Source organism: Hyla sarda, unplaced genomic scaffold, assembly GCF_029499605.1.
Source record: "Hyla sarda isolate aHylSar1 unplaced genomic scaffold, aHylSar1.hap1 scaffold_571, whole genome shotgun sequence".
Taxonomy (NCBI): Eukaryota; Metazoa; Chordata; class Amphibia; order Anura; family Hylidae; genus Hyla; species Hyla sarda.
The window spans coordinates 132,207-156,191 of NW_026610583.1; the positions used below are offsets into that span (position 1 = coordinate 132,207).

General features: G+C 40.8%; 1 protein-coding gene across 1 annotated transcript in view; it reads left to right on the plus strand.

Annotated features, from left to right (window-relative positions):
• ABCF2 (ATP binding cassette subfamily F member 2) overlaps positions 1-16,556 on the plus strand; it is a 58,306-nt gene extending 41,750 nt beyond the window's left edge. The window contains exons 9-10 of the mRNA XM_056554127.1: positions 15,386-15,589; positions 16,167-16,556. Of these exons, the coding sequence (XP_056410102.1) occupies positions 15,386-15,589; positions 16,167-16,292 (330 nt within the window). The 3' untranslated portion in view covers positions 16,293-16,556. The remainder of the gene's footprint in view (positions 1-15,385; positions 15,590-16,166) is intronic.
• The last annotated feature ends 7,429 nt before the right edge of the window (positions 16,557-23,985 follow it).

Genomic DNA, 23,985 nt, shown 5'->3' on the forward strand with positions numbered 1-23,985 from the left:
TATTTCAGTTATCTGTCCGAGGGTGTGTTCAGTTGCCTTTTCTTCTGGTTGCTCGGACAGTTTGTGGTTTTTCTCTGGACCTGTCTTCTCCTATTGCTCTGGGACTAAAACTGATTACCTCAGGTGCCTGTGGGCGGGTGTACCCTGCTGGGAGGAGCCGGCTTTTCTTGTTGCTATAGTGTCAAGCCTCCTAGTGACCGCAGCATATACCCATGGTCTGTGTCCCCCAATGGATCAAAGAGAGATTTTATGGTAAGCATAAAAATCTCCTTTTTTCCACTGACTTGGAGTCCTTTTTGTGTGGCTGGAATGTTTACAAAGTACTCGTGGTCTAGATGAATACTTTAGGGGGGTCTGTATATAAAGTGGGGTCACTTGGGGGGGGGGGGGGTCTGTATATAAAAAGGGGTCACTTGGGGGGGGGGGGGTCTGTATATAAAATGGGGTCACTTGGGGGGGTCTGTATATATAAAATGGGGTCATTGGGGGGGGGTCTGTATATAAAATGGGGTCACTTTGGGGGGTCTGTATATAAAGTGGGGTCACTTGGGGGGTCTGTATATAAAATGGGGTCACTTTGGGGGGTCTGTATATAAAGTGGGGTCACTTGGGGGGTCTGTATATAAAGTGGGGTCACTTGGGGGGGGTCTGTATATAAAGGGGTCACTTGGGGGGGGTCTGTATATAAAGTGGTGTCACTTGGGGGGGTCTGTATATAAAGTGGGGTCACTTGGGGGGGTCTGTATATAAAGTGGGGTCACTTGGGGGGGTCTGTATATGAAGTGGGGTCACTTGGGTCTGTAAAATGGAGTCACTTGGGGGCGGGTCTGTATATATAAAATTGGGTCACTTGGGGGGGCGGGTCTGTATATATAAAATTGGGTCACTTGGGGGGGCGGGTCTGTATATATAAAATGGGGTCACTTGGGGGGGGCGGGTCTGTATATATAAAATGGGGTCACTTGGGGGGGCGGGTCTGTATATATAAAATGGGGTCACTTGGGGGGGCGGGTCTGTATATATAAAATGGGATCACTTGGGGGGGCGGGTCTGTATATATAAAATGGGGTCACTTGGGGGGGCGGGTCTGTATATATAAAATGGGATCACTTGGGGGGGCGGGTCTGTATATATAAAATGGGGTCACTTGGGGGGGCGGGGCTGTATATATAAAATGGGGTCACTAGGGGTTCTGGCAGCTAAAACCCTTTGCAGCCCTGAAGTGCGCCCCATAATCCACTCGGCCTAGAACGCCGTTCTCCTGGGTCCTACCATGTGGCCAAGGAACCAGATATGTCCCGATTGGGGTTTTACTGAACACGGGCCGAGCAGCTCCATAAATTCTGCGTTACATTCAATATCAGAAGCGATGTACAAAAAACATGTCCCACAAATGATGCATTTGTGAAAAAAAGCTAATTTGGGGGGCGGGTCCTATGTTCTACCATCTTCACCTTTCTGCAAACCTTGCACAGCACATAAAAAATTATGAATTCGGGTAGAAAGCAGACATGGCCGCACATCTACAATCCTGTATAATGATCTGATTACTTCTCAGCATAATATCAAAAACTAACAGGATGTTATTATACATTTATGATCACAAAGTACAAGCCCACTCGCCACGTCAAGGCCACCTATCCAGAGTGGGTCCCTAACGTCCCTAGCATAAAATGGCGCAGCACCGGGCTTGTACTTTGTGATCAAAAATGTATAATAACATCCTGTTAGTTTTTGATATTATGCTGAGAAGCAATCAGATCATTATACAAGATTGTAGATGTGCGGCCATGTCTGTTTTCTACCCGAATTCACACTGTGATTTCTATCCCCTCCTTTTTCTTTGTTTGAACATGTTGTCTGCACTCTTCCCCACCCCCTCAGCCCAACCCTATATAAGTAGTAATTAGCTCCACATGGGCCATTTCTTTCCTAGCAGCCTCCCAGTCTGACTGGAAGCACATGGTAAGTGGCTATTACACCTTGTTCACACTGGTGCGGTGCTGTGCGGTATCCGTTACTGCTGTGTCTGCGGGGGGGGGGGGGGGGGGGGTGCGGCCCATAGACTGGTTTGAGTGGCATTGGGGCTGCTCTGCCGGTGGGTCATTCCCCCCTGTGGGCATTGGCGTCGCGGTGGTGGTGATCGCCGCCCGGTGCTGCGCCATTTTATGCTAGGGACGTTAGGGACCCACTCTGGATAGGTGGCCTTGACGTGGCGAGTGGGCTTTGTACTTTTTGATCATAAATGTATAATAACAACCTGTTAGTTTTTGATATTATGCTGAGAAGCGATCAGATCATTATACAAGATTGTAGATGTGCGCTATGTCTGTTTTCTACCCGAATTCACACATTAACAATTTTACTAGAAAGTAAATTTTTTAACTAATTCATTTAAAATGTTAATTAAAAAAAGAAATGCTTTAAAAGTAAAGATGGGAAAGTCTAAATCTATATCGGACAGTATTAATATATGTCGCCTATTAGTGTTAAATATCATAAAAAGACAAATTGTGGTAAAACATTGTAAAATTATCGTGATTGACAAAACGTTACCAGTTATTCTCTAATAAAATCCGACAACCCTGATTTGAAAAGACAGGCCTGGTCTTTAACCCCTTAAGGACGCAGCCTGTTTTCACCTCTAAGACGAAGCCCTTTTTTGCACATCTGACCACTGTCACTTTAAACATTAATAACTCTGATGCTTTTACTTATCATTCTGATTCCGAGATTGTTTTTTCGTGACATATTCTACTTTAACATAGTGGTAAATTTTTGTGGTAACTTGCATCCTTTCTTGGTCAAAAATCCCAAAATTTGATGAAAAAATTAAAAATTTTGCATTTTTTTTTTTTTACTTTTGAAGCTCTCTGCTTGTAAGGAAAATGGATATTCCAAATTTTTTTTTGGATCATTTCTCCAATATGTCTACTTTATGTTTGCATCATAAAACTTACAAGTTTTTACTTTTGGAAGACACCAGAGGCTTCAAAGCAGCAATTTTCCAATTTTTCACAAAATTTTCAAACTCGCTATTTTTCAGGGACCAGTTCAGGTTGGAAGTGGATTTGAAGGGTCTTCATATTAGAAATACCCCACAAATGACCCCATTATAAAAACTGCACCCCCCAAAGTATTCAAAATGACATTCAGTCAGTGTTTTAACCCTTTAGGTGTTTCACAGGAATAGCAGCAAAGTGAAGGAGAAAATTCACAATCTTCATTTTTTACACTCGCATGTTCATGTAGACGCAATTTTTGAATTTTTACAAGGGGTAAAAGGAGAAAATTTATACTTATATTTGTAGCCCAATTTCTCTTGAGTAAGGACATACCTCATATGTCTATGTAAATTGTTTGGCGGGCGCAGTAGAGGGCTCAGAAGGAGCAACAAGGGGATTTTGGAGAGTACGTTTTTCTGAAATGGTTTTTGGGGGCATGTTGCATTTAGGAAGCCCCTATGGTGCCAGAACAGCAAAAAAAAAAAAACACATGGCATACCATTTTCGAAACTAGGCCCCTTGAGGAACATAACAAGGAGTAAAGTGAGCCTTAATACCCCACATGGGGTTTCACGACAAAAATGTTTTTTCACTAAAATGTTGGTTTTCCCCCAAATTTCACATTTTTTAAAGGGTTAATAGCAGAAAAGACCCCCCAAAATTTGTAACCCCATCTCTTGAGTATGGAGTTACCCCATAAGTGGACCTGAATTGCACTACGGGCGAACTACAATGCTCAGAAGAGAAGGAGTCATATTTTGGCTTTTTGAGAGCAAATTTTGCTCGGGGGCATGTTGCATTTAGAAAGCTTCTATGGTGCCAGGACAGCAAAAAAAAAAAAAAAAAAATACACGGTATACCATTTTGGAATCTAGACCCCTCACAGAATGTAACAAGGGGTACAGTGAGCATTTTTCCCTTTTGTGAAAATGAAAAGTATAGGGCAACACCAGCATGTTAGTGTAAAAAGGTTAATTTTTTACACTAACAGGCTGGTGTAGACTCCAACTGTTCCTTTTCATAAGGGGTGAAAGGAGAAAAAGGCCCCCAAAATTTGTTAGGCAATTTCTCCCGAGTACGGAGATACCCCATATGTGGCCCTAAACTGTTGCCCTGAAATACGACAGGGCTCCGAAGTGAGAGAGCGCCATGCGCATTTGAGGCCTGAATTAGGGATTGCACAGGGGTGGACATAGGGGTATTCTACGCCAATGATTCCCAAACAGGGTACCTCCAGCTGTTACTAAACTCCCAGCATGCTTGGACAGTCAATTGCTGTCCAGAAATGCTGGGAGTTTTGGTTTTGCAACAGCTGGAGGCTCCATCTTAGAAACACTGCTGTACAATACGTTTTTCACTTTTATTGGGGAAGGGGGGGTGGGGGGGCAGTGTATGTGTGTATATGTAGTGTTTTACCCTTTATTATGTGTTAGTGTAGTGTAGTGTATATGTAGTGTTTTACCCTTTATTATGTGTTAGTGTAGTGTATATGTAGTGTTTTACCCTTTATTATGTGTTAGTGTAGTGTAGTGTATATGTAGTGTTTTACCCTTTATTATGTGTTAGTGTAGTGTATATGTAGTGTTTTACCCTTTATTATGTGTTAGTGTAGTGTATATGTAGTGTTTTATCCTTTATTATGTGTTAGTGTAGTGTAGTGTATATGTAGTGTTTTACCCTTTATTATGTGTTAGTGTAGTGTAGTGTATATGTAGTGTTTTACCCTTTATTATGTGTTAGTGTAGTGTGGTGTATATGTAGTGTTTTACCCTTTATTATGTGTTAGTGTAGTGTAGGTGTATATGTAGTGTTTTACCCTTTATTATGTGTTAGTGTAGTGTATATGTAGTGTTTTACCCTTTATTATGTGTTAGTGTAGTGTAGTGTATATGTAGTGTTTTACCCTTTATGTGTTAGTGTAGTGTATATGTAGTGTTTTACCCTTTATTATGTGTTAGTGTAGTGTATATGTAGTGTTTTACCCTTTATTATGTGTTAGTGTAGTGTATATATAGTGTTTTACCCTTTATTATGTGTTAGTGTAGTGTATACGTAGTGTTTTACCCTTTATTATGTGTTAGTGTAGTGTATATGTAGTGTTTTACCCTTTATTATGTGTTAGTGTAGTGTATATGTAGTGTTTTACCCTTTATTATGTGTTAGTGTAGTGTATATGTAGTGTTTACCCTTTATTATGTGTTAGTGTAGTGTAGTGTATATGTAGTGTTTTACCCTTTATTATGTGTTAGTGTAGTGTAGTGTATATGTAGTGTTTTACCCTTTATTATGTGTTAGTGTAGTGTAGTGTATATGTAGTGTTTTACCCTTTATTATGTGTTAGTGTAGTGTAGTGTATATGTAGTGTTTTACCCTTTATTATGTGTTAGTGTAGTGTAGTGTATATGTAGTGTTTTACCCTTTATTATGTGTTAGTGTAGTGTGGTGTATATGTAGTGTTTTACCCTTTATTATGTGTTAGTGTAGTGTAGGTGTATATGTAGTGTTTTACCCTTTATTATGTGTTAGTGTAGTGTATATGTAGTGTTTTACCCTTTATTATGTGTTAGTGTAGTGTAGTGTATATGTAGTGTTTTACCCTTTATTATGTGTTAGTGTAGTGTATATGTAGTGTTTTACCCTTTATTATGTGTTAGTGTAGTGTATATGTAGTGTTTTACCCTTTATTATGTGTTAGTGTAGTGTATATATAGTGTTTTACCCTTTATTATGTGTTAGTGTAGTGTATACGTAGTGTTTTACCCTTTATTATGTGTTAGTGTAGTGTATATGTAGTGTTTTACCCTTTATTATGTGTTAGTGTAGTGTATATGTAGTGTTTTACCCTTTATTATGTGTTAGTGTAGTGTATATGTAGTGTTTTACCCTTTATTATGTGTTAGTGTAGTGTAGTGTATATGTAGTGTTTTACCCTTTATTATGTGTTAGTGTAGTGTAGCTGTATATGTAGTGTTTTACCCTTTATTATGTGTTAGTGTAGTGTAGTGTATATGTAGTGTTTTATCCTTTATGTGTTAGTGTAGTGTATATGTAGTGTTTTATCCTTTATGTGTAGTGTAGTGTATATGTAGTGTTTACCCTTTATTATGTGTTAGTGTAGTGTATATGTAGTGTTTTACCCTATATTATGTCTTAGTGTAGTGTATATGTAGTGTTTTTCCCTTTATTATGTATTAGTGTAGTGTAGTGTATATGTAGTGTTTTACCCTTTATTATATGTTAGTGTAGTGTAGTGTATATGTAGTGTATATGTAGTGTTTTACCCTTTATTATGTGTTAGTGTAGTGTAGGTGTATATGTAGTGTTTTACCCTTTATTATGTGTTAGTGTAGTGTGGTGTATATGTAGTGTTTTACCCTTTATTATGTGTTAGTGTAGTGTAGGTGTATATGTAGTGTTTTACCCTTTATTATGTGTTAGTGTAGTGTAGTGTATATGTAGTGTTTTACCCTTTATTATATGTTAGTGTAGCTGTATATGTAGTGTTTTACCCTTTATTATGTGTTAGTGTAGTGTAGTGTATATGTAGTGTTTTACCCTTTATGTGTTAGTGTAGTGTATATGTAGTGTTTTACCCTTTATTATGTGTTAGTGTAGTGTATATGTAGTGTTTTACCCTTTATTATGTGTTAGTGTAGTGTATATATAGTGTTTTACCCTTTATTATGTGTTAGTGTAGTGTATATGTAGTGTTTTACCCTTTATGTGTTAGTGTAGTGTATATGTAGTGTTTTACCCTTTATTATGTGTTAGTGTAGTGTATATGTAGTGTTTTACCCTTTATTATGTGTTAGTGTAGTGTAGTGTATATGTAGTGTTTTACCCTTTATTATGTGTTAGTGTAGTGTAGCTGTATATGTAGTGTTTTACCCTTTATTATGTGTTAGTGTAGTGTAGTGTATACGTAGTGTTTTACCCTTTATTATGTGTTAGTGTAGTGTATATGTAGTGTTTTACCCTTTATGTGTTAGTGTAGTGTATATGTAGTGTTTTACCCTTTATTATGTGTTAGTGTAGTGTATATGTAGTGTTTTACCCTTTATTATGTGTTAGTGTAGTGTAGTGTATATGTAGTGTTTTACCCTTTATTATGTGTTAGTGTAGTGTAGCTGTATATGTAGTGTTTTACCCTTTATTATGTGTTAGTGTAGTGTAGTGTATATGTAGTGTTTTACCCTTTATTATGTGTTAGTGTAGTGTAGCTGTATATGTAGTGTTTTACCCTTTATTATGTGTTAGTGTAGTGTAGTGTATATGTAGTGTTTTACCCTTTATTATGTGTTAGTGTAGTGTAGTGTATATGTAGTGTTTTATCCTTTATGTGTTAGTGTAGTGTATATGTAGTGTTTTATCCTTTATGTGTAGTGTAGTGTATATGTAGTGTTTACCCTTTATTATGTGTTAGTGTAGTGTATATGTAGTGTTTTACCCTATATTATGTCTTAGTGTAGTGTATATGTAGTGTTTTTCCCTTTATTATGTATTAGTGTAGTGTAGTGTATATGTAGTGTTTTACCCTTTATTATATGTTAGTGTAGTGTAGTGTATATGTAGTGTATATGTAGTGTTTTACCCTTTATTATGTGTTAGTGTAGTGTAGGTGTATATGTAGTGTTTTACCCTTTATTATGTGTTAGTGTAGTGTAGATGTAGTGTTTTACCCTTTATTATGTGTTAGTGTAGTGTAGTGTAGTGTATATGTAGTGTTTTACCCTTTATGTGTTAGTGTAGTGTAGTGTTTTACCCTTTATGTGTTAGTGTAGTGTATATGTAGTGTTTTACCCTTTATTATGTGTAAGTGTAGTGTAGTGTATATGTAGTGTTTACCCTTTATTATGTTAGTGTAGTGTAGTGTATATGTAGTGTTTTACCCTTTATTATGTGTTAGTGTAGTGTATATGTAGTGTTTTACCCTTTATTATGTGTTAGTGTAGTGTAGTGTATATGTAGTGTTTTACCCTTTATTATGTGTTAGTGTAGTGTAGTGTATATGTAGTGTTTACCCTTTATTATGTGTTAGTGTAGTGTAGTGTATATGTAGTGTTTTACCCTTTATTATGTGTTAGTGTAGTGTAGTGTATATGTAGTGTTTTACCCTTTATGTGTTAGTGTAGTGTATATGTAGTGTTTTACCCTTTATTATGTGGTAGTGTAGTGTATATGTAGTGTTTTACCATTTATTATGTGTTAGTGTAGTGTATATGTAGTGTTTTACCCTTTATTATGTGTTAGTGTAGTGTAGTGTATATGTAGTGTTTTACCCTTTATTATGTGTTAGTGTAGTGTATATGTAGTGTTTTACCCTTTATTATGTGTTAGTGTAGTGTAGTGTATACGTAGTGTTTTACCCTTTATTATGTGTTAGTGTAGTGTAGTGTTTTACCCTTTATTATGTGTTAGTGTAGTGTAGTGTATATGTAGTGTTTTACCCTTTATTATGTGTTAGTGTAGTGTAGTGTATATGTTGTGTTTTACCCTTTATTATGTGTTAGTGTAGTGTAGTGTATATGTAGTGTTTTACTCTTTATTTTGTGTTAGTGTAGTGTATATGTAGTGTTTTACCCTTTATTATGTGTTAGTGTAGTGTAGTGTATATATAGTGTTTTACCCTTTATTATGTGTTAGTGTAGTGTAGTGTATATGTAGTGTTTTACCCTTTATTATGTGTTAGTGTAGTGTAGTGTATATGTAGTGTTTTACCCTTTATTATGTGTTAGTGTAGTGTAGTGTATATGTAGTGTTTTACCCTTTATTATGTGTTAGTGTAGTGTAGTGTATATGTAGTGTTTACCCTTTATTATGTGTTAGTGTAGTGTATATGTAGTGTTTTACCCTTTATTATGTGTTAGTGTAGTGTATATGTAGTGTTTTACTCTTTATTTTGTGGTAGTGTAGTGTAGTGTATATGTAGTGTTTTACCCTTCATTATGTGTTAGTGTAGTGTATATATAGTGTTTTACCCTTTATTATGTGTTAGTGTAGTGTATTGTATATGTAGTGTTTTACCCTTTATTATGTGGTAGTGTAGTGTATATGTAGTGTTTTACCCTTTATTATGTGTTAGTGTAGTGTATATTTAGTGTTTTACCCTTTATTATGTGTTAGTGTAGTGTAGTGTATATGTTGTGTTTTACCCTTTATTATGTGTTAGTGTAGTGTATATGTAGTGTTTTACCCTTTATTATGTGTTAGTGTAGTGTATATGTAGTGTTTTACCCTTTATTATGTGTTAGTGTAGTGTAGTGTAGTGTAGTGTTTTACCCTTTATTATGTGTTAGTGTAGTGTAGTGTATATGTAGTGTTTTACCCTTTATTATGTGGTAGTGTAGTGTATATGTAGTGATTTACCCTTTATTATGTGGTAGTGTAGTGTATATGTAGTGTTTTACCCTTTATTATGTGTTAGTGTAGTGTATATGTAGTGTTTTACCCTTTATTATGTGTTAGTGTAGTGTATATGTAGTGTTTTACCCTTTATTATGTGTTAGTGTAGTGTATATGTAGTGTTTTTTACCCTTTATTATGTGTTAGTGTAGTGTAGTGTATATGTAGTGTTTTACCCTTTATTATGTGTTAGTGTAGTGTAGTGTTTACCCTTTATTATGTGTTAGTGTAGTGTAGTGTATATGTAGTGTTTTACCCTTTATTATGTGTTAGTGTAGTGTAGTGTATATGTAGTGATTTACCCTTTATTATGTGTTAGTGTAGTGTATATGTAGTGTTTTACCCTTTATTATGTGTTAGTGTAGTGTATATGTAGTGTTTTACCCTTTATTATGTGTTAGTGTAGTGTATATGTAGTGTTTTTTACCCTTTATTATGTGTTAGTGTAGTGTATATGTAGTGTTTTTTACCCTTTATTATGTGGTAGTGTAGTGTATATGTAGTGTTTTACCCTTTATTATGTGTTAGTGTAGTGTAGTGTATATGTAGTGTTTTACCCTTTATTATGTGTTAGTGTAGTGTATATGTAGTGTTTTACTCTTTATTATGTGTTAGTGTAGTGTAGTGTATATGTAGTGTTTTACCCTTTATTATGTGTTTTTACCCTTTATTATGTGTTAGTGTAGTGTATATGTAGTGTTTTACCTCTTTATTTGTGTTAGTGTAGTGTATATGTAGTGTTTTACCCTTTATTATGTGTTAGTGTAGTGTAGTATATATGTAGTGTTTTACCCTTTATTATGTGTTAGTGTAGTGTAGTGTATATGTAGTGTTTTTACCCTTTATTTTGTGTTAGTGTAGTGTAGTATATATGTAGTGTTTTACCCTTTATTATGTGTTAGTGTAGTGTAGTATATATGTAGTGTTTTACCATTTATTATGTGTTAGTGTAGTGTAGTGTATATGTAGTGTTTTACCCTTTATTATGTGTTAGTGTAGTGTAGTGTATATGTAGTGTTTTACCCTTTATTATGTGTTAGTGTAGTGTAGTATATATGTAGTGTTTTACCCTTTATTATGTGTTAGTGTAGTGTAGTGTATATGTAGTGTTTTACTCTTTATTTTGTGTTAGTGTAGTGTATATGTAGTGTTTTACCCTTTATTATGTGTTAGTGTAGTGTAGTATATATGTAGTGTTTTACCCTTTATTATGTGTTAGTGTAGTGTAGTGTATATGTAGTGTTTTACCTTTATTATGTGTTAGTGTAGTGTATATGTAGTGTTTTACCCTTTATTATGTGTTAGTGTAGTGTAGTGTATATGTAGTGTTTTACCCCTTTATTATGTGTTAGTGTAGTGTAGTGTATATGTAGTGTTTTACCCTTTATTATGTGTTAGTGTAGTGTAGTGTATATGTAGTGTTTTTACCCTTTATTATGTGTTAGTGTAGTGTATATGTAGTGTTTTACCCTTTATTATGTGTTAGTGTAGTGTAGTGTATATGTAGTGTTTACCCTTTATTATGTGTTAGTGTAGTGTAGTGTATATGTAGTGTTTACCCTTTATTATGTGTTAGTGTAGTGTAGTGTATATGTAATGTTTTTACCCTTTATTATGTGTTAGTGTAGTGTAGTATATATGTAGTGTTTTACCCTTTATTATGTGTTAGTGTAGTGTAGTGTATATGTAGTGTTTTACCCTTTATTATGTGTTAGTGTAGTGTATATGTAGTGTTTTACCCTTTATTATGTGTTAGTGTAGTGTAGTGTATATGTAGTGTTTTACCCTTTATTATGTGTTAGTGTAGTGTAGTGTATATGTAGTGTTTTACCCTTTATTATGTGTTAGTGTAGTGTAGTGTATATGTAGTGTTTACCCTTTATTATGTGTTAGTGTAGTGTAGTGTATATGTAGTGTTTACCCTTTATTATGTGTTAGTGTAGTGTAGTGTATATGTAGTGTTTACCCTTTATTATGTGTTAGTGTAGTGTAGTGTATATGTAGTGTTTACCCTTTATTATGTGTTAGTGTAGTGTAGTGTATATGTAGTGTTTTACCATTTATTATGTGTTAGTGTAGTGTAGTGTATATGTAGTGTTTTACCCTTTATTATGTGTTAGTGTAGTGTAGTGTATATGTAGTGTTTTACCCTTTATTATGTGTTAGTGTAGTGTAGTATATATGTAGTGTTTTACCCTTTATTATGTGTTAGTGTAGTGTAGTGTATATGTAGTGTTTTACTCTTTATTTTGTGTTAGTGTAGTGTATATGTAGTGTTTTACCCTTTATTATGTGTTAGTGTAGTGTAGTATATATGTAGTGTTTTACCCTTTATTATGTGTTAGTGTAGTGTAGGTGTATATGTAGTATTTTACCCTTTATTATGTGTTAGTGTAGTGTAGTGTATATGTAGTGTTTTACCCTTTATTGTGTGGTAGTGTAGTGTATATGTAGTGTTTTACCCTTTATTATGTGTTAGTGTAGTGTAGTATATATGTAGTGTTGTACCCTTTATTATGTGTTAGTGTAGTGTAGTATATATGTAGTGTTTTACCCTTTATTATGTGTTAGTGTAGTGTAGTGTATATGTAGTGTTTTACCCTTTATTATGTGTTAGTGTAGTGTATATGTAGTGTTTTACCCTTTATTATGTGTTAGTGTAGTGTAGTGTATATGTAGTGTTTTACCCTTTATTATGTGTTAGTGTAGTGTAGTGTATATGTAGTGTTTTACCCTTTATTATGTGTTAGTGTAGTGTAGTGTATATGTAGTGTTTTACCCTTTATTATGTGTTAGTGTAGTGTATATGTAGTGTTTTACCCTTTATTATGTGTTAGTGTAGTGTAGTGTATATGTAGTGTTTACCCTTTATTATGTGTTAGTGTAGTGTAGTGTATATGTAGTGTTTACCCTTTATTATGTGTTAGTGTAGTGTAGTGTATATGTAATGTTTTACCCTTTATTATGTGTTAGTGTAGTGTAGTATATATGTAGTGTTTTACCCTTTATTATGTGTTAGTGTAGTGTAGTGTATATGTAGTGTTTTACCCTTTATTATGTGTTAGTGTAGTGTATATGTAGTGTTTTACCCTTTATTATGTGTTAGTGTAGTGTAGTGTATATGTAGTGTTTTACCCTTTATTATGTGTTAGTGTAGTGTATATGTAGTGTTTTACCCTTTATTATGTGTTAGTGTAGTGTAGTGTATATGTAGTGTTTACCCTTTATTATGTGTTAGTGTAGTGTAGTGTATATGTAGTGTTTACCCTTTATTATGTGTTAGTGTAGTGTAGTGTATATGTAGTGTTTACCCTTTATTATGTGTTAGTGTAGTGTAGTGTATATGTAGTGTTTTACTCTTTATTTTGTGTTAGTGTAGTGTATATGTAGTGTTTTACCCTTTATTATGTGTTAGTGTAGTGTATATGTAGTGATTTACCCTTTATTATGTGGTAGTGTAGTGTAGTGTATATGTAGTGTTTTACCCTTTATTATGTGTTAGTGTAGTGTATATGTAGTGTTTTACCCTTTATTATGTGTTAGTGTAGTGTAGTGTATATGTAGTGTTTTACTCTTTATTATGTGTTAGTGTAGTGTAGTGTATATGTAGTGTTTACCCTTTATTATGTTAGTGTAGTGTAGTGTATATGTAGTGTTTACCCTTTATTATGTGTTAGTGTAGTGTATATGTAGTGTTTTACCCTTTATTATGTGTTAGTGTAGTGTAGGTGTATATATAGTGTTTTACCCTTTATTATGTGTTAGTGTAGTGTAGTGTATATGTAGTGTTTTACCCTTTATTATGTGTTAGTGTAGTGTAGTGTATATGTAGTGTTTTACTCTTTATTATGTGTTAGTGTAGTGTATATGTAATGTTTTACCCTTTATTATGTGTTAGTGTAGTGTATATGTAGTGTTTTACCCTTTATTATGTGTTAGTGTAGTGTATATGTAATGTTTTACCCTTTATTATGTGTTAGTGTAGTGTAGTGTATATGTAGTGTTTTACCCTTTATTATGTGTTAGTGTAGTGTATATGTAGTGTTTTACCCTTTATTATGTGTTAGTGTAGTGTAGTGTATATGTAGTGTTTTACCCTTTATTATGTGTTAGTGTAGTGTAGTGTATATGTAGTGTTTTACCCTTTATTATATGTTAGTGTAGTGTAGTGTATATGTAGTGTTTTACCATTTATTATGTGTTAGTGTAGTGTAGTGTATATGTAGTGTTTTACCCTTTATTATGTGTTAGTGTAGTGTAGTGTATATGTAGTGTTTACCCTTTATTATGTTAGTGTAGTGTAGTGTATATGTAGTGTTTTACCCTTTATTATGTGTTAGTGTAGTGTAGTGTATATGTAGTGTTTTACCCTTTATTATGTGTTAGTGTAGTGTAGTGTATATGTAGTGTTTTACTCTTTATTTTGTGTTAGTGTAGTGTATATGTAGTGTTTTACTCTTTATTTTGTGTTAGTGTAGTGTAGGGTTTTTAGGTTACATTCACACTGGCGGCAGATTACACTGAGTCTCCCGCTAGGAGTTTGAGCTGCGGCGGAAAATTTGCCACAGCTCAAACTTGAAGCGGGGAACTCGCTGTAATCTGCCGCCAGTGTGAATGTAGCCTGTACATTCACATGGGAGGGGGGTCAAAACTACAACTCCCAGCATGCACTGACAGACCATGCATGCTGGGAGTTGTAGTTTTGTAACAGCTGGAGGCACACTGGTTAGAAACCATTGAGTTAGGTTCTATGACCTAACTCAGTATTTTCCAACCAGTGTGCCTCCAGCTGTTGCAAAACTACAACTCCCAGCATGTATTGATCGCCGAAGGGCATGCTGTGAGATGTAGTTATGCAACGGCTTGAGGCATGCAGGTACAACTCCCAGCATGCCAAGACAGCCTTATGCTGTTCCTGAATGCTGGGACTTGTAGTTTTGCAAGATTTAGAGGGGTTCAGGTTGTAAATCACTGTCCAGTAGTCTCAAAACTGTGGCCCTCCAGATGTTGCAAAACTACAACTCACAGCATGCCCAGACAGCAAACTGCTGTCTGGGCATGCTGAGAGTTGTAGTTTTGCAACATCTGGAGGGCTACAGTTTGAGACCACTTAGTGATCTACAACCTGAACCCCTCTAAATATTGCAAAACTACAAGTCCCAGCATTTAGGAACAGCATAAGGCTGTCTTGGCATGCTGGGAGTTGTAGTTTTACAACATCTGGAGGGCCACGGTTTAGAGACCACTGTAAACTGTGGCCCTCCGGATGTTGCTAGGCAACAACTCCCCTAGCAGGACCTGGATGAATTGCTGCCGCCGCACGTGAGGGATCCCCGCGTGTAGGATCCTGCTCCGGGATCCAGGTAGGGACCTTCGGCGCCGGTCCCTGGACAGTTCCCCCGTTTTGCCCGGACACCGATAGGTGGGCAAAGCGGGGGAACCGAACTTTAACCCCCCTCCCCCGGTCTGCTATCGGTCGGTCGCTCGGCCAACCAATAGCAGGGATAGGAGGGGTGGCACCTCTGCCACCAAACTCCTATCCCTTCTCGGACACCCCCGATCCCTCTTATTTTCCGGGTCACCAGTGACCCGTATGACCCGGAATCGCGCAGATCGCAGGTCTGAATTGACCTGCGATTTGCGGTCATGGGGGGGGGGGGTTGGGTTTCGTCTCTGGACCTCCCCTCGGCGATGTGCCGGGATGCCTGCTGTTAGATAACAGCAGTCATCCCGGCCCGATCACCGCTAACGGTGACGCGGCGCTCCCGGAACCCAAGTGACACTTCGCGGCGCCGTACATGTACGTCAGTCGTCGTGAAGGGGTTAAGGGGCGCACAGACCTGATTGTCTTGGTCCCTAAGGGGTTAAGTGTTCCCTTGATGTTTTTGCGCAGAGTATATAAAGGTTATAAGAGGAGCGGCTGATGTCCCGTCCCGTATTCCGTTCTCCTCACTTGACGCTCTTTTCGCTATTTTCAGGTCAGTCCGATCCGTAATCTCTCTGATGGGCAGAAGTGCCGCGTCTGCTTCGCCTGGCTCGCCTGGCAGAACCCTCATATGCTCTTCCTGGACGAACCGACCAATCACCTGGACATTGAGACAATCGATGCGCTGGCGGACGCCATCAATGACTTTGAGGGAGGGATGATGCTTGTGAGCCACGACTTCAGACTGATCCAACAGGTGAGAGGTGTATACTGCCCCCTACAGGGTGTATAGAGATAGTGAGGGAGATTTATCAAACCTGTCCAGAGGAGAATTCATCCAGTTGCCCATAGCAACCAATCAGATCGCTTTTCATTTTTAACAAGGCCTCTGCAAAATGAAAGAATTGATCTGATTGGTTGCTATGGGCAACTTGTCCTTTACACAGAGTTCGAGTGTGCAGCATGCCGGTAAAGTGGGGGGGGTCACGTCAGGTGTCTGTCTGTCTGCCTTTCTTTTGGGGGGGGGGGTCTACGTCTGGGGTCTGTCTCTTTGGGGTGTTCACGTCTGGGGTCTGTCTGTCTGTCTGTCTCTTTCTTTTGGGGGGGGGTCACGTTTGGGGTCTGTCTCTTCGGGGTGTTCACGTCTGGGGTTTGTCTGTCTCTTCGGGGTGTTCACGTCTGGGGTCTGTCTGTCTCTTCGGGGTGTTCACGTCTGGGGTCTGTCTGTCTCTTCGGGGTGATCACATCTGGGGTCTGTCTCTCTCTTCGGGGTGATCACGTCTGGGGTCTGTCTGTCTCTTCGGGGTGTTCACGTCTGGGGTCTGTCTCCTCAGGTGGCTCAGGAGATCTGGGTCTGTGAGAAACAAGCAGTCACCAAGTGGGCCGGAGACATCTTATCCTACAAACATCATCTGAAGTCCCGACTGAGCGACGATGAGCCGCAACGAAAGGGCAACTGAGCGTCATCCTGGACAGACGGAGTCCTCCGAGTATATGGGAGTCCTCCGAGTATATGGGAGTCCTCCGAGTATATGGGAGTCCTCCGACTAATAAAGCGTCCATACTCATCCTCCACAGATACGTGTGAGCACAGCTCTGTACCGTCGCCCTGCCCCCAACTGGCTGCATTAGGACATTGTGTGTGAGGGGACGCAGCAGACCTCGGCCTCCGGGGGGCCCCGCTTTCTCATCATTGATCAGCCGTTCGTTTTTTTTTTTTTTTTTAAGAAAGAAAAGTATTTATCTGTAACTAAAAGGACAAAATAAAGGCAGAATCTGAGCTGCTAGTGGTCGTCTTCAGATGAGGCCGGAGGGGTTATAGATGGCGCCTGGTCTGCCCACAGGGGGCGCACAAGATGGCGGCATCCATTACCCTCATGTACAGGGTCTTGTCTAGTGAGACCCTTCTGGTCACCACCATTGGAGGTCATGTATGAAGTCTATACATTATATTATCATTAGTCACTGACCAGACCTATAAATGACGCAACACCGGAACGGAGACAAAACCTTCCTAAAGTATAAACGGGAGACAGATCTATATACTGCCCCCTACAGGGTGTAACATGACATCACAGAAAATCTGTGTACTGCCCCCTTCAGGATGTAATGTGGTGTCAGGGTATTGCAATGGTGAATGAAGGGTCTGGTGGTATTAACCCTTACTTGTCGTGACGCCAGGTTGCGGTTTGCTTAGTATTGGAGGTCCTGCTGCCAACGGCCCACAAACGGCAGAGATAATAAACGGAATGTCCACAGCAGAATTTGAGATAACTGGAACTTTTACTGAACTTCTTATGTAAACAGTCTCTATAAAGAAACATACAGTCTCTCTCGAGGTAACCGGGATGCAGGTTCCTCACAGGCTTTGCTGGGACTAATAGTCTTGAGCTGTAAGAAGGCCACTGTGCTACAAATTGTATGAGATGAGTTGAATAGTAGTCACAAGGATTTAGGAAACGGCTTTATAACTCACGGTTCTAGTGGCTGCTGGTTCTTTAGGCTTTGGCCTAGTTGAGATGAATTGAGAGATGCTGATTGTGCTGCTTGATAGTCCGGAACTAAGAGATAAGGGCCAATTTAGTGACTACAGCCCCTTATATACTAAGGGGGGTTGGACTAAAACCTATTGGTGCAAAGCCTGGAGGTCCTGAACCCAGAGAACTCTGGGTATATCACATGACCCCGGAAGGTCCTTAACATCTGTACAACCATAATATATCATGTGACCTAAGTAGGTCCTATAAATTTGTACACTATACAGTAATACATTTATATGAGGCAACCAAGGGGCAAGCCCTGCAGGAGAGCCCTGTGGAATGGAGGAACTCTAGCTGAGGGCACTTTACACAGGACCAGGTCCTGTACCGGGACACCACAAACCCCCTTAAGATAAGTTGCCCTCGACGTAGGTCCCCTGAGATAGAGGGACGGAATGACCATAGGGCCGGATGCAGTCCAGAAGCATTAATACAAATGTCCAAGTTCAAGCTGGTGATAATAAAACGAAGACAATAAATATATATATATACCGTATTTTTCGCCGTATAAGACGCACTTTTTCTTCCCCAAAACTGGGGGGAAAAAGTCGGTGCGTCTTATACGGCGAATACACCCCTATCGCGGCGGTCCCTGCAGCCATCAACGGCCGGGACCCGCGGCTAATACAGAACATCACCGATCGCGGTGATGCCCTGTATTAACCCTTCAGATGCGGCGATCAAAGCTGACCGCCGCGTCTGAAGGGAAAGTGACACTAACCCGGCTGTTCAGTCGGGCTGTTCGGGACCGCCGTGATTTCACCGCGGCGGTCCCGAACAGCCCGACTGGATAGCCGGGTTAGTGCTTACAGGACACCGGGAGGGACCTTACCTGCCTCCTCGGTGTCTTCTCTGTTCAGGGATCCCCTGTATGGCCGGCGCTCTCCTTCCTCGTCATGACGTCGTCGCGTACGTGCGGCGACGGAGAGCGAGGATACCCGGCCGGCAGCAGAGACGTTCCGGAGCGGCGGGGACACGGCGACGGCAATGGAGCGACATCCAGGGCAACGGTGACGGGTCCGGAGCGGCGGGGACACGTGAGTATTACCTCCTATGCAGTGGTCTTCAATCTGCGGACCTCCAGATGTTGCAAAACTACAACTCCCAGCATGCCCGGACAGCCAACGGCTGTCCGGGCATGCTGGGAGTTGTAGTTTTGCAACATCTGGAGGTCCGCAGGTTGAAGACCACTATTGGGTTCAAAATCTTAATTTTTTTAGATTTTGACCCTAAAAATTGGGTGCGTCTTATACGCCGGTGCGTCCTATAGGACGAAAAATACGGTATATATAATATATATGTCTCTTTGCATTGAGGCAATGTCCATACATGCTCTAAAAAAACGATACACGAACAGGATTGTTGGGGACTGAGTCACGAGCAGGATAGCATAAATCCCAATTTACAAACGGGATGAACATATTTTTATACCTTTTTGAATATCTCCATTTTACCTTATTTTATGACACTATGCATTTACTGACTATGCATGGCATTTAATTATAGACTAGCTATAACATCTGTCTATAGCTGAACATTTTATTGACATTTAGACATTTGATTTATGACATTTTAATCCTGACTGACATTTAGACTTTTGCCTGTAAGTATGTATGACGGTAAGGCTTCTACATACTGTAATTAATCTCACGGTTATATAGATTTTTACATACATTTGATACAATACCACATATTGTTTCCAATTGTTATACACTGGTTGCAGATTGGGTTGCCTGAGGCTTTCTGCCCAATAGCTTAGCTACTAGGGTCTATCGGTATTACACACTTACCCCTAGAACTCTTTAGATCTAGATAACAATTAAGCATACTGTTACCTTACTGGATATGTGTATTGTTTAGTTTAGTTACCTTTTGGCAAGGAAGAGCATCCGGAACACGAAAAGACAAAAGAACATATTAGTGCATGACAGTTGGGATAGACTGATATAGAACATCGTTACAGTCCCTAAGACTCAATTTTTGTTTGTGGGATATATTCATGTACCTACTTTTTAGTTTTTGAGTATAGGTTACAAGTAGAGATGAGCGAACTTACAGTAAATTCGATTAGTCACAAACTTCTCGGCTCGGCAGTTGATGACTTATCCTGCGTAAATTAGTTCAGCCTTCAGGTGCTCCGGTGGGCTGGAAAAGGTGGATACAGTCCTAGGAAAGTCTCCTAGGACTGTATCCACCTTTTCCAGACCACCGGAAAGCTGAACTAATTTATGCAGGAAAAGTCAGCAACCGCCGAGCTGAAAAGTTTGTGACGAATCGAATTTACTGTAAGTTCGCTCATCTCTAGTAAGCACTATAACACCTGGAAGAGGTGTGTGTATATTTACCATTTTATTTTTTTTCCTGTACAGGAATTTTGTGCTTGTGTACAATACTATTTAAATTGGACATTTTATGTAACCCGGCATTTTATTTGTTTGAAACACAAAGGTTACATAGCAGCAGCACAAAACTCGAGATATCCAGGTTATATTTACCTGCTGGTCCAGTGCAACATTTTGTGCACAAAAATATATTATTATATTTACATAAACGGTCATGTAAGGCTCTACAGTCCACCTACATTAGGAGTCATGAATAAAACACGGCTATGCTGGAGGCTGGGTGCAAACTTACTAGGATCTCCTCAGGCAAGGAGTCTCTTGGCCAGGGGCCGGGCACAAACTTATGGTGGTTACGTTGCTGAACAGGTGAACTTCTTGGCATAGTCCTGCCAGGCACTTCATCTTGAACTGGTTACAAAACTGAAAAACCTGTAAAGCAATCAAGGTAGTGATGTACCACACAGTTAATGGCAAGCAAATAAGAGTTAGAAGTTCTTCCTTGCTTCCCAATCCCGCCGGTCAGTGTGCCTCCATGCCTGGGACATGTATCTCGGAGCAGGAGATTGGGGTTCCCGCATGGGATGGACATGAGTATCCCATGTCACGTTAGTGAGCCTGGACTGGGCTATAGTGGGGTTTACATTCACAACCACGTTGACCTCGGCAGCTGAGGCCTCAGGGACAAGTGTAGGTGACGGTGGAGTAGGCCACACCTCCTTGGGTGGAGTAGGCCGCGGCACATCAGTTGGTGCCTGAAGATGAGGTCACGCCTCCTCAGGGGGAGTAGGCCTAGGCACATTCTCTGACAAAGTTGAGATGAAACTTGACTTTATCATATATTTTGGAGCCATCACAGGTGCCTTGGCCAGGTACTGCTCCTCCTCTTCAAGGGCATCTGTAGCCCTCCTCGGCCGTATCCCGTGGGGATCTGCATTCCAATCATCAGACGGGAAATAAGTAAATGGAATATTTGTAGGATTTTTGGGCCTAGTTACGGCTGCAGCCCATTCACCCCGCAGATTGTTGGCTGGGGTGTACTCCACAATTTCCTCTCGCTCCTGGGAGTGGTATCTTTTGGGCAGGTAGTACTGCTGAACATCCCTTCTATTGACCAATATGGTCCCTCCATGCCGGCAGCCCTGGAGGGTACCAAAGCCTCTTACTCGGTCAAATTTGATCACTGGCGCATCGGCGCTCTAAGGGTGGCTCACCCTCTTGCGGATAGTCCAGCATCCTGATGTACATAGCTTCCAGCTTTTTAGTGTCCCTCTGCTGCTCCACCTAGACTTCATAAGGGAGTTATTTCGGCCCATATCTCTCCCTATTCTGGGCCTTTAACTTCTCAATGATGCCGGCGACTTCGGCCTTGGCGGTAGGGACTGGTGGATGGGACTTCCCTGGCTGGGGAAGGACGTGGTTCCACATATACTGTATAAGTGCAGGCTCATCGCCGAACACCCATTTTGGGAGAGGGGGTGACTGGGCGTGTGCTGGCTGGAGCTACTTGGGACAAGGGGACCTCTCTGGGCTTGAGGAGGAAGAAAAGTCGGCTTCAGCCGTTGTACTCGCATTTGATTCTTCTGTAGGAATCTCTGCCCAGGATCCCCATGTCCTGTGGTGAGGGGACAATCTCACCGGTGATGCCCCTTTCTGGGTTGCTGGCCACTCGTCATTCTCTGGTAGCGGAGGCAGGTTGCAGGCCTCCTCGGCCCCAAGGAACAACTTTCTGTTGCTCCGGTGCCATCTTGCTGCTCTCCTCACATGTTGCGGTGGGCTCCGCCATCTCCGGACTGTAGAGGTTTCCACAAAATGGCCACCAGCCGGAAGGACGTCATCGGTGCAGCTCTGACTTCCTGTCCTTCGGCAAACACAACAAAAGATAACAGTTCCATAGTGATGTCCCGAATAGTTCGCTGGCGAATAGTTCCCAGTGAACATAGCTTGTTCGCGTTCTCTGCGGCGGGCGAACATATGCGATGTTCGGTCTGCCCCCTATTTATCATCATTGAGTAAACTTTGACCCTGTACGTCACAGTCAGCAGACACATTCCAGCCAATCAGCAGCAGACCCTCCCTCCTAGACCCTCCCACCTCCTGGTCAGACCCCATTTTAGATTCATTCGGAAGCTTCATTCTTAGTGAGAGGAGGGACAGTGTAGCTGCTGCTGATTTAATAGGGAAATCGATAGCTAGGCTAGTGTATTCAGTGTCCACTACAGTCCTGAAGGACTAATATGATCTCTGCTGTAAGGACAGCACCCCAAAAAGCCCTTTTTAGGGCTAGAACGTCAGCTTTTTTTCCCCTGTGTAATCTAATTGCAGTTGCCTGCCTGCCAGCGTGTGTCAGGCTCACAGCGTATACTGTGCCCACTTGCCCAGTGCCACCACTCCTATCTGGTGTCACAATAGCTTGCATTTAAAAAATAAAATAAAAGTCACTTTCCTTCACACATGTGCGTTTCAGGGCCTGCCAGGGCACAGTGTCACACCAGTGCAACTCATATCTGGTGTAGTGTACATAAAAAATATATATATATATATTTTTTTTTTTGACTGTAATAGATTGAATAGTAGTTAGTTGTCTGCAAGCGTGTGTGTGTCAGGCCTACAGCATCTACTCTGCCAACTTCTGCCAGCGCACAGTACCACTCATATCTGTTGTCACAGAAGCTTGCACGCATAATACCACTAATCGAAGAAAAAAAAAAAGACAGGCAGAGGCATGCCACCCCGCAGGGGCCGTTGTGGTGCTGTGATTCCCTTTGTCCCTAGAATAATTCCCAGTGTTCAGAGGCCACGTACCCTGAACTCACAAAGTTCTGAGGACATAGATTGGGTGTCCTGTGTTAGCCAGTCAACTACTACAGATTCCAATCGGAACTGTGACGCACCATCCTCCTCCAGCTTAGCTTCGTGCACCTCTCAAGTTGCCACTTGCCCGCCTGCCGCCAACACTAGCACCGCAGCCGCTTCACTTGATCCGTCAGAGGAGTTATTTACATATCAGTTTGAAGACATGAGTGATGCACAACCATTATTGCCAGAGGATGTAGATAACAGGGATATGTCTCAGTCAGGCAGCATTACACACATGGACGTACGGTGTGATGATGATGTTGTACCCGCTGCTGCTTCCTTTCTTGAGGTGTCAGATAGCGGTGAAGGTGTTGATGATGACGATGTGTCCGTGGATGCCACGTGGGTGCCCGCTAGAAGAGAAGAAGAAGGGAAAGTTCAGATAGAGAGGAGGAGGAGACGAGTTGGATGCAGGGGGAGGTCGTCGCAAGGAGCTAGTTGCACAGTCAGACAGCATGCATCGGCACCAGGGGTCAGCCAGACGGGACGCCAATCAACGCATACTGTTACCACTACCAGAATGCCGTCATCGCAGAGCTCAGCAGTGTGGCATTTTTTTTTGTGTGTCTGCCTCTGACAATTGCGAGGCCATTTGCAACCTGTGCCAGAAGAAACTGAGTCCTGGGGAGTCCAACACCCACCTAGGCACAACTGCTTTGCGAAGGCGAATGATGTCACATCACAAACGCCTATAGGATCAACACGTTAGTACAAGCAGCATACAAAGTCAAAGCCGCCATCCTCCTCCTTGTCCAGCATCTTCAGCCAGGTCAACCACTGCTGCCCTCCTTGCCCCCTCTCAACCTCTCCGTCTCTCGCCTTGAGCAGTTCCTGCTCATCTGCACACAGTCAGGTGTCTGTCAAGGAGATGTTTGAGCGTAAGAAGCCAATGTCACAAAGTCACCCCCTAGCCCGGCGTCTGACAGCTGGCTTATCTGAACTGCTAGCCCGCCAGCTTTTACCATACAAGCTGGTGGAGTCTGATGCGTTCAAAAAATTTGTAGCTATTGGTACACCGCAGTGGAAGGTACCTGACGAAATTTTCTTTTGCACAAAAGGCAATCCCCAACCTGGACTCAATTGTGAAAAAGGAAGTAATGGCATGTCTGGCACTCAGTGTTGGGGCAAGGGTCCATCTGCTACCTGGTCTGCAAAACATGGTCAGGACAGGTATATCACCTACACTGCGCATTGGGTAAACCTGCTAATGGCTGCCAAGCATGGAATGCGTGGTTCTGCAGAGAAGTTGGTTACACTGCCACGACTTGCTGCCACCTCCTCTACTCCTCCTACTCCATCCTCTTCCATAACCTCCTCGGCCGAGTCCTCTTCTGTGTCTTGCTCCACATCAACGGCACCCCCCCCCCCCCAGCCCCCCCTGCTCCCCAGGTGCTATTCCACATCCCGGATATGGC